General features: G+C 35.0%; 1 protein-coding gene across 1 annotated transcript; it reads right to left on the reverse strand.

The window, feature by feature from the left end:
* Nucleotides 1-4,511: 4,511 nt before the first annotated feature.
* On the reverse strand, nt 4,512-10,421 carry LOC106313732 (protein NRT1/ PTR FAMILY 5.2). The gene is made up of 5 exons (XM_013751630.1): nt 10,307-10,421; nt 9,480-9,697; nt 6,160-6,725; nt 5,448-5,846; nt 4,512-5,045 (listed from the first exon to the last, which is right to left on the reverse strand). Exons 1-5 carry the CDS (start codon nt 10,419-10,421, stop codon nt 4,580-4,582), a joined length of 1,764 nt encoding a protein of 587 aa, XP_013607084.1. The 3' UTR covers nt 4,512-4,579.
* Between the last annotated feature and the right edge of the window lie 272 nt (nt 10,422-10,693).

Here is a 10,693-nt window from a genome sequence, read left to right on the forward strand (position 1 = left end):
CTACGAAGCGTAGCATCGCGAAGGATCGACCAAGAAGGGTTGATGTCAGGCCACCAGAGAGATATCGTTTTGATGATATGGTGGGTTATGCACTTCAGGTTGCAGGGGAAGTGGATACGTATGAACCATCCACTTACATGGAAGCTGATTCTTGTCCCGAGTATGAGAAATGGCATGCAGCAATTGGAAACGAAATGGAGTCTCATGAGAAGAATCATACATGGGATTTGGTCACATTACCACCAAGTAGAAGAGTTGTTACATGCAAGTGGATCTACAAGATTAAGGATGGAGCATCCCCGACAAAAGCAGTTAAGTATAAATCTCGGGTTGTTGCAAGAGGTTTTAGTCAGAGAGAGGGAGTAGACTACAATGATATATTGTCACTAGTGGCAGACATACTTCCATCAAAGTGTTGCTAGCGTTGGTAGCACGTCAGGACTTGGAGCTTGAGCAACTCGATGTGAAGACTGCGTTTCTTCATGGAGAGCTTGAGGAGGAGATGTACATGACTCAGCCGGATGGTTTCCGAGTTCCTGGAAAAGAAGATTATGTGTGTAAGCTTCGGAAGTCCCTTTATGGACTTAAGCAGTCTCCCAGACAATGGTACAAGAGATTCGACAGCTATATGATCAAGTTGTACTACATCAAAAGTACTTATGATTGTTGTGTCTACATGAGAAAATTGAAAGATGACACATTCATCTATTTGGTGCTCTATGTGGATGACATGCTGATAGCTGCAGAGAAGATGTGTGACATCAAGAAGCTGAAGGAGCTTCTGAGTTCTGAATTTGAGATGAAGGATTTGGGTGCAGCAAAGAAGATTCTAGGGATAGAGATCTTCAGAGATAGGGGGAAGAAGAAGTTGTTCTTGTCACAGAAGGCCTACATTAATAAGGTGTTGGCAAGGTTCGAAATGTCTTCATGTAAACCTATTAGTACTTCGTGTGCATCAAATCTTCATCTTACCATGTATGAGGTTCAGTCTGAAGAAGAGACATAGTATATGTCTCGAGTTCCTTATGCTAGCGCTGTAGGAAGCTTGATGTATGCAATGGTCTGCACAAGACCAGATCTGGCACATGCAGTCAGTGTGGTTAGCAGGTTTATGGGACAACCTGGGAAGGAGCATTGGGCAGCTGTGAAGCGGATTTTCCGGTATCTGAAGGGTACATCTGATGTTGGTCTCATCTATGGATGCGACAATCTGCGATTGGTAACAAGCTATTCCGATTCTGATTATGCTGGAGATGTGGACTGCAGAAGATCTATGACCGGTTATGTGTTCACCTTGAGCGGCTCTGTGGTTAGCTGGAAGGCGACTTTACAGTCTACAGTGACATTGTCTACTACTGAGGCAGAGTATATGGCGCTGACAGAAGTTGCGAAGGAAGGAATATGGCTTAGAGGATTGGTTAATGATCTCGATTTGCATCAAGATCAGACTACTGTGTATTGTGACAGTTTGAGCGCTATATGCTTAGCAAAGGATCAGGTTCATCATGAGAGAACGAAGCATATTGATGTGAGGTATCACTTCTTGAGAGATGAGAAGCGAATTGAAGTGAAGAAAGTAGGAACTGCAGATAATCCTGCTGACATGTTCACAAAGCCGGTTCCTCACAGCAAGTTTAAGCATTGCTTAGACTTGCTAAACATCTCAAACTGTTAGTATGGCCCTAAGGGGCATATGGCCGAAGGGGCATATGGCCGAAGGGGCATATGGCATAAGGGGCATCTAGTCCGCAAGGACATCTGGCCCGTTGGGGCATCTGGCCCGTCGGGGCATCTGGTCCGTAAGGACGTCTGGTCTATTGGGACATCTGGCTGATAACGAACGTCTGACTCTAGTTGAGCATCTGGCCGTTAAATGGCTCATGGTTCGTCTAAGCAGCACATCTGGTCCGAAGGGACATCTGAGGCAAAGAGAGCGATGGTACATCTAGAGCAGAGAAGCGCATCGGGTACATTTGGCACTTGAAGGTGCATCTGGTACATCTGTTATTGAGAGGATTCAAGTCAAGGGGGAGTATTGTTGATATGCCTTGAATCTGGATGTTACATCTAGGCGATGGATATTACATCACGTACATCATACCGACTCGGTTGTATCAAGATCGTTGCATCAAGTTATTATGGATGTTACATCTGATCGTGGGCTTAAGCCCATGAGTCCGTTTAGTCTAGGGTTTTAGATGCGAGATGTTACTATATATATCTTGTATTCGAAGTAACCCTGAACTTGCACTCTGTAAACTCAATATCGCCTCCAATAATAAGATCTCTCTTTGCCGGACGTAGCCAAGTTGGTGAACCACATTAAATCTCTGTGTCGTTGTTACATCGTTTTTATTCATCTGATTCCGCATCTGTTTCTTCTCACAATTGTTACAACAGAAAATTTATCAATGGACCACATGATCTGTCCAAGAGTCGAACCAAAATGATGCTGATCTTCCATTACCTATTTTGCCTCTGGTTAGGTTTTTCAAATCCTCCTTTAGCCTCAGCATAGACCTGACTGTTGGCGAGAAGCGTTGAGCATCAGGAGTCATCCAATAGCTTCGCCTTTGGAAGAGATTGTTTTGTAGCCAAGCCAGCCATAAAGATCCATAGGCTGAGAAGAAATTCCAAACTCTCTTAAGCCGTAAAACATACTCAAACTCTTATAGGTGCCTAATACCGAGGCCAACTTCCATTTTCGGGCTGCATATATTTTCCCAAGAGACAGGTGCTCCTCTAGCTGATGTAACCGAGTTTTTCCACAAGAAGGCAGCACACAAACTATGATCCGATTTGAATAAACTATTTAGATAATCATTTTGGTATCAACCTCTCTTTTACTAACACTTATTACTTTGCCACTATAGTTTTCCTAATTTTTTTAAACAACGTGTAAAAGATAGATAAGAAAGACACAAAAACAATTACCTTGACTTGCATCCTCAAGTTCATCAGTGTCAGCAGGAATTCTGAAAACATTATGCTAGCCCATTTTTGAACCTATAACGTGGTAGAAACCTCTTAGTTTTCTAAAAAATTAAAATTTTCGCATAAATAGCTCAATAAGTCAATATTAGAAGCATTATTTGAACGATCACAACCAACATATCATTGTATGTGATGCAATGCGTAAAACAAGACTAACCTGCAATACACAGAGTGAACCACACCACAACATGAAATAACTTAATAACAAACACCCCACTCAGCAATATTCCCTATGTTTCATATTGTTTTATGTTTTACATCAATACGTACATATTAAAAACTGTTTTTCCCAAAATATCACTAAAAGTATATATAGTTTAAAACTATTTTATTTAATTATAAAAATTAATTGGTTATATAATTTTTGATAAATTAAATTTATTTAAATATGTGAAGATATATTTATATTGTGAAACAACAAAAAGTTCTAAAATCATAAATATTGAAATGGAGGGAGCACCACTAATTAAGAAAGAAAAAAACTCATAAACTCCGATCCTTACTTACATTATATATCCACTTAATATTACCATTTTGCGAGGACTCTATGTAGTTTATTCATTTTTGTGTTGCTTGTTACGATCTTCTTGCAATGCATGCACGCATCTAAAATTTTATGCATTTAAATTCTTTAAAATATTATCAGAAGTCTTAACTTACTAAACAATGTTGTAATTAGTAATGAAGTATATATACTCAACTTTTCATTATGATCTTCTCACTCTTCTCATATGATATAGGTATATCTCAACCATGTAACAATAAATCTTCAAACCTTGCAAGTGTTACAGAGGCTTAAATGGATTTTAAGAGTTTGCATCAAAAGGTATAGGATTGAGAATTCACCTTATTATAAATGTTGTATCCTTTGGTAATATGAGGAAATTATTATCCTAGAAAATTCTCAGAATGATATTGTTGATGGTAATATGTTTACATAATATAAGAAATTTAGTTACTATAAAACCCTAGACTATAAAATGAACTTTTTGAGTTTTTCTTCTTCTTTGTCGTAGTTTGGTTTTCTGCTTTACATCTCTGATCAATCTTTTGGGTTCTGTTTTCTTGCAGAGCGAGGGGGGAAGATGAGTGTGGGAGGCTTAACAAGGGGAAAATGATGTTGAGCACGAACCGATTGTATATTCTTGGGGTCTTGGGTAGTCTCTTCTTTAGGATTCTCCTTTTCCTTGTAAACCGATTAGAGTGCGAGTGTAATCGGTGGTGAGTGATCTTCGTGTACAAACCCGTCGGAGGTGGTTTCCATGTCATCTATGGAATTGGGGACTAAAAGGTCCTAACCGGATGTACCAGTTTTAACACGGCTAACCGGGTAAACATATCGTGGTGTTCTTAGATTATTCAAAGGTTCATGGTTCTTAAGGTCTATCAATGGTGATCAAAGGGAGATTGATTCTCAACACCAATTCTGTTACTATCATTTATGAGCTGTATATATCGTCAATTATTTTTGAACTGTATATATAAAACTTTTAACACTAATGACAAATCTAAAGGTATTAAGTCTCAAACAAAGTTACACTGAAAGAAATCTATAAAAGAACTATATCATAACATTATTTTTAGACTACTCATTCTCTTTGACATCCTTTACCTTCATTTGCACCTCTTTCACATCAACTGAATCAGTAACCTCAGCCCTATAAACATAAAACCTAACGACGACCAAGAACAAGACGAAGTTAACCAAATTTAAAGCCGCAAAGAACAAGTAATAATAATCCAACCTAGACTCATTAAGATTGTTCAAAATCCATCCCCTTCCTCGCTTTTTCGTTATCTCAGAAACCGTTGACAGCAAGAAACTACTCATGAAATTCCCAACGGCTAAACTCGTTGTCGAATACGATGTTCCTAGACTTTTCATGCTCTCAGGAGCTTGGTCGTAGAAAAATTCGAGCTTTGCAACTTCTAAGAACGAATCAGCCATACCCATTAGCACAAACTGAGGAAGCAACGCAAAGATAGTCAAGGGTAGCTCTACTTTGGTTTGGTGTATGAGTCCATGTTCAGCAGCGACATTGAGTCTATACCTGTTACAAAAGTAAGTGCTAAGGAAAACTATAATGCAATACAAAATAAAACAGAACCATTATGTTACTAATGACATGTTTTTACTTATAATGGGATCATTCTAATTGTCAATTACGTTTAGAATGAAACTCATACACTATTCAGTCGTTCAATATTCTTAATGTTAATCCTATACATCTATAAGATGCATTGTATTAATATTTAGGGAAATTCTCGAAAACAGCACATTTTCAAGTTTTAGTTTCAACCTAGCACCACTAAATAAAATTTCCAAGAATAATACAAATTTCAATATGATAATGATATTTAATTCATCATAAATCTTGTAACTTGTAAGAACAAATTATTTTCAAAATTTTATATTACATTTTTGTTTAAAGATGAAAGCTCTCAGTGAATACCTCTCAGTGCCAGATGCGACGATCATGATGACGATGTGGAAGACGAGACCAATGCCCATTCGTTGAAGCAGAGTAACGCCTCTTGGATTTCCAGTGAATTTTCGAGTTAGCTTGACAAAGACTCGATCGTATATGACTATAGAGATGAGCATTGAGAGCGTGACGAAGCCGCCTAGACTCGCTGGTGGGATGCTGAAATTTCCAGTGATCTTTCGGTCTAAAGTGGTTCCTTGTTTGACAAATAAAGTGTTGATTTGAGCGATCATCATGCTTGGGACGAAGGTTATGAACAATACAGGTAACATTCTCAACATCTGTTTTGTTTCTTCAACTTCTGTGATAGTACACAGATTCCATTTATGGGTTGTTCCTGATTTGAGTGAAGCTCTGTCCAAGAATCTGCGCTTTGCAAAAGGGATATCAATTAAGATTATTATTTTTTGTTTCAAAAAAGAATGTCATTCTTTATTTGCAATGCGATTTTACGTTACTCAATTTTAAAAATTTTGAATAATCAAAAATTTGTTATGTACTCATTTTTATTTAGGTAATTATAAATTGAATAAGGGTAATTAGTATATTTTTGCAATATTGTCAGTTGGCTTGAAATGTATTTAAATGACAGTACTATGTTAATATCGTAATTTTTATATGCTTTGAGATATAAGAGTTTTAAAAACCTAAATGACTAGTCTTCAAATATACACATTACCTTAGACTTGGAGTGGGCTGGATCGGAAAGGCGCCTTTACGCTCATATTCCAGTGAAGGCAGCTCGTGAAAGTGTGCGACGTCATGTGTCATCGGCTCTTTGGCTTTGCGAAGTGAAGCCACAATGACTCGAGCCATCTTCGTGAAAGGACTTCCCGTGGGGAGTTTATGACGATAAAACGGAGTCCCCATCAAGAAAATAGAAATGGATATAGCTAGACCTATTGTTGGAAGTCCATATCCCAAGGCCCAGCCCACGTTATCTTGAACATAAACAAGAACAGTGTTTGCGAAAAGTGTACCAAAGAAGATACTAAACATCCACCAATTGAAGAATGATAGTTTCTGAGTCTTCTCCTTTGGGTCGAATACGTCGAATTGATCGGCTCCTATGGTAGATATGTTCGGTTTTGTACCGCCTGTACCGATCGCTAATGTGTATAACGCTCCAAAGAAAACCGCTAACTGTAAAACCGAAGCCTTTTTGCAGTCTTCCGCATTAGCCGTTGAACATTCTGGTGGTTTAATTCCCGGTATGGATACTGATAATGTTAAGACCAACATCCCCTGTAATTGATAAATGACTAAACCGGTTATCTCGGAGTTGTGGTTTAACCGGATGAATTAGTCTTTCATAATCTTGTTCAAAAAATTTACTCTCACAACTTCTCTATAGATCAAGATATCACTTTTTCAAGTAAAAGTATTTAGTGTTTGTGTTACAAGTTTAAGATTATATTGTTACATGTTTTGATATTGTGGCATTTTTGTTGTTATTATAGAATATCGTCTATAAATAGTAAATGTAAACTAATGCAAATATATAACAACTAGGATATTAGACTATTAGTTACTCAGTTTCAGTGGTGGAACTAGGTGGAGAGTGGATAGGGCCCCTGCCCCTCATGATTTTTTTTTTTTTTTTGGATAATTTTGCTTAGAATTTTAATAATGTCCTGGATGAAAATTTGAATTTATAAATATTATTAATAGTGTTTGTAGTTTTGTCCGAGTAAAAATTCATCCTAGATCCACCACCGCTCGGTTTTGTGCATCTGGTATATGTAGGAGTAATAGATAAGTCTTCGGAATATTTAATTCCATTTATAATTTCTTGTTTTGGTCCACAACTTTTCTAGTGTGTGGAAACACTTTGTAAAATTTTCGATCAAGACAAAAAAATTAAAGAGTACTAATGATTTTTCAAAGTCAATTGTTTCTTATCTGTAAAAGTATCCCACGCTTCAGTCGGAAGATAAAAAGACGGATGCATACTCTAGTGTATACGAACAAAAAGTCTGAACTGGTATACTATTCTAACGTGGAATTTGGACTGGTCCTTGTCTTATCTTTTTTCTGTCTCGTTGACTCAGTTTTCAAAGTTAAATATCTGAAACTGAAATTGAATATTCAAGATGGAACAGTACAAAAATAAATAAGCAACGCCGCTTACTATAGAGAGCAAGCGGTGGGCTAGCAAATTTGGCTAGGAGTGGGCACAACTACGTAATACTTGCTCCGTACTTACTACTTATTGATAGATCCGTAAATGGGGTAGCTGGTTTGACTAAATAGAATATCAAGTAATCTATTTAAGCAATTCGTAAATATAAAACAAATATCAAATATTAAAATAAAAGTAATTACTTAGCGTTGTTTAGCATTGTTTGGGTTGTTGTTCATTTTTATAAACAAAAAAAATTAAATCATAGTAAAATAACTCATTTATATTTCCATTTCCATAAGTGAATCAAACATAAATGATATATTTATATAAACATTTTAGAATTTTCTCTTTCTTATATATGCAGTGTTCCGAATTAACTAAATTGTAAAAAAACAATCAAATTCTTTATAAATAATAGTTATTTAGCTTTGAATTCTAATAATTGTCAAATAACTTATCAATAATTATCAAGTAACAAGTAATAAAACAAAATAAATAACTTACAAATCCATTATTTTTAGTAAGTATTTGAAACTACAAATACTCATTTTTAACAAATCAAATACAAGTCCAAATTTATAGTACTCATACAAGCCGAATACTAAGCATACCGAAAATACCAAATACTCGGTTTGTACTCACCTCTAAATTCTTTAGGTGCACATTCAAATCTAATAGTTCCAACTTTTCCTATTAATATATTTTTGGATAAGGATTAAATGTTATGGACCCTATGGTATTTCTTATTAGTATTGTATTTTGAGTTATTAGATGATATGTTATACTAAGACATTAGCTAGCATTTCTTAAGCAAAACAGATTTTTGAATTTTTAGTAACATCCTAAAATATTGTTATTTATAGTGTATATTATTTGCCATGTTGAGCCGGAGCTCTAGCTAAAACGTATAAAATAATATTGTAGCAAGTTCCCCTCGAAGTTATAACCTTGCGTTTGACACTCTAACTAGTTGCCATGAGGCCAACCACAATGCTTACTGATACTATTATTTTGATAACCAACTTGTGCCTCCAAAAAAAAAAAAAAAAAAAAAAAATCAAGTTGCTGCATACTCTCTCCCTCCACCATTTTTTTCTTGTTACCCAAAAAAAATTTCATTTTACAATTCCAATAAAAATTATACTCCCTCTGTTCTTTATAGATCCATTTTTTAGAAAAAAAAATTGTTTTAAAAAGATACATTTTTTACATTTTCAAGACATTAATTAATGAAAAATTATACTTTTCAAAAAATACAATTGTGTTTAATAAAATTTCATTGGTTAAAAGTTATTGAAAATAGCTAATTAAGGAAAACAATGTATTGGAAAATACAATTTTAAATATTTTCTTAATAAGTGTGAAAAAACTATAACATGGATCTTTTAGGAACGGAGGGAGTACTTACTTTCAGCTGAAAATTAATTGCAAACTGCATTGATTTTATAAATAATTTTATTTATCTCAAATACTTTTGGTCAAAGAGGTATAATTAATAACAACTTACATATATTTCAGCAACTTTCTTAATCTATGTCAAAAATATCATTATGACATTTATTCAAAAACGGAGGGAATATAACCTAGTAACGAATACTATTATTTTATATGTGAGCTGGCATGCCGTTGATTTTACTTTTCAAAAATATGACAAACATGCAATGTGAAAGAGAGTGATCCGTGAAAACTGTCCACAAATAATACTGTTGGCAAGAAAATCATATTCTTGAATCGTCACGTGTTTAGGTTCCCACGCCTAGATTCACGTTTGTGAGCATACTTACCTAACTTGGTTCTCTAGTGATCACGACTTTGGCATCTAATAGTTAATGTTTGTATGTTTTGATTGGTTATAGATGAAGGTAGATACATACCGAAAAATAGATAGCGCAGGAAATGACGAAAGTGATATAGCGACCGAGATGAGCGTCTGCGACATAAGCACCTAAGATGGGAGTGAGCCAACTAGTCCCAACCCAGTTGGTCACATTGTTTGACGAGTTGACTGTTCCTTGGTGCAGTTTAGTAGTCATGTAGATCACTAGGTTGCTTGATATCCCGTAATAAGCCATACGTTCAAATACCTCGTACACTAAGCATAATACAACATTTCATTAGTTTATAGTGAAGGAATATCAAACATATTAACGACTAGTACTGAGATTGTAAGAAAAACTTTTCTGATGAAAAAAGTGTATGAAACTAATCTATAAATGATTTTCCTAATAACTTATATGTTATCATTGAGTGTAAAAAGGAAATTTTAAAACTATGAAATTATGAAACAATAGATATATGATAATATGAATTATCATTTTACTTTGACCATTAATTTTAAGCTTATCTTGTTAATTTTGAGTAAATCTATTTTCTAATTCCTAATACTGCTAGTGAGTTTCTAATGTTGCAGACCAACAGTCATATGGAAAATAGATAAGCTGGTGATATTTTATGACCTCAAATTTTATCACATGTACTTTCTAAATCGGATAAGATACGTCACATATCTTTACTTTCTCTCGTCACCATTGAAAAGTTTCCGAGACTCATGGCAGATTTTAAGATAATACTTATACCATCATCTCCAAAACATTGAAATAAAAAATACTGTTAAAATAAACGCATAATCATGTGTGTTAATCTATTTAATTGTATATATATATGGAACAAAGATCATTAATAGAAATGAAAGAATAAATACCGACGACGAAGGAACAAGCTTTCCATCGACCCCTAATGGATCTTCGAACAGGATTACCACGAAGGTCAACAGTTCCATCTTTTGTGTAATCATCTCCTACCTCTTCTACTGTCATTTCTCTCTCTCCTCTATATCTTTTCTCTCTCTCTATTTTTTTTCTTTGTTTGGTAGTTTCTGTGTATTCTAATAATGTGGATATTTGTGAGAAGAGAGTCGGCACTTTTGTCTCATATATATACAAAAGAGATGCTGGCTCATTTAGATAAAGAGAATCTTTTGACAGTACATAAAATAATTACTGACTGAAAACTAACTAAATTAATTATTGAAAATTTATATAAATAGTCCAATTAGGATATTTTTTAGAAAATTCGACTATCTAACTAC

Source organism: Brassica oleracea, chromosome C9, assembly GCF_000695525.1.
Source record: "Brassica oleracea var. oleracea cultivar TO1000 chromosome C9, BOL, whole genome shotgun sequence".
NCBI classification, from domain to species: Eukaryota; Viridiplantae; Streptophyta; class Magnoliopsida; order Brassicales; family Brassicaceae; genus Brassica; species Brassica oleracea.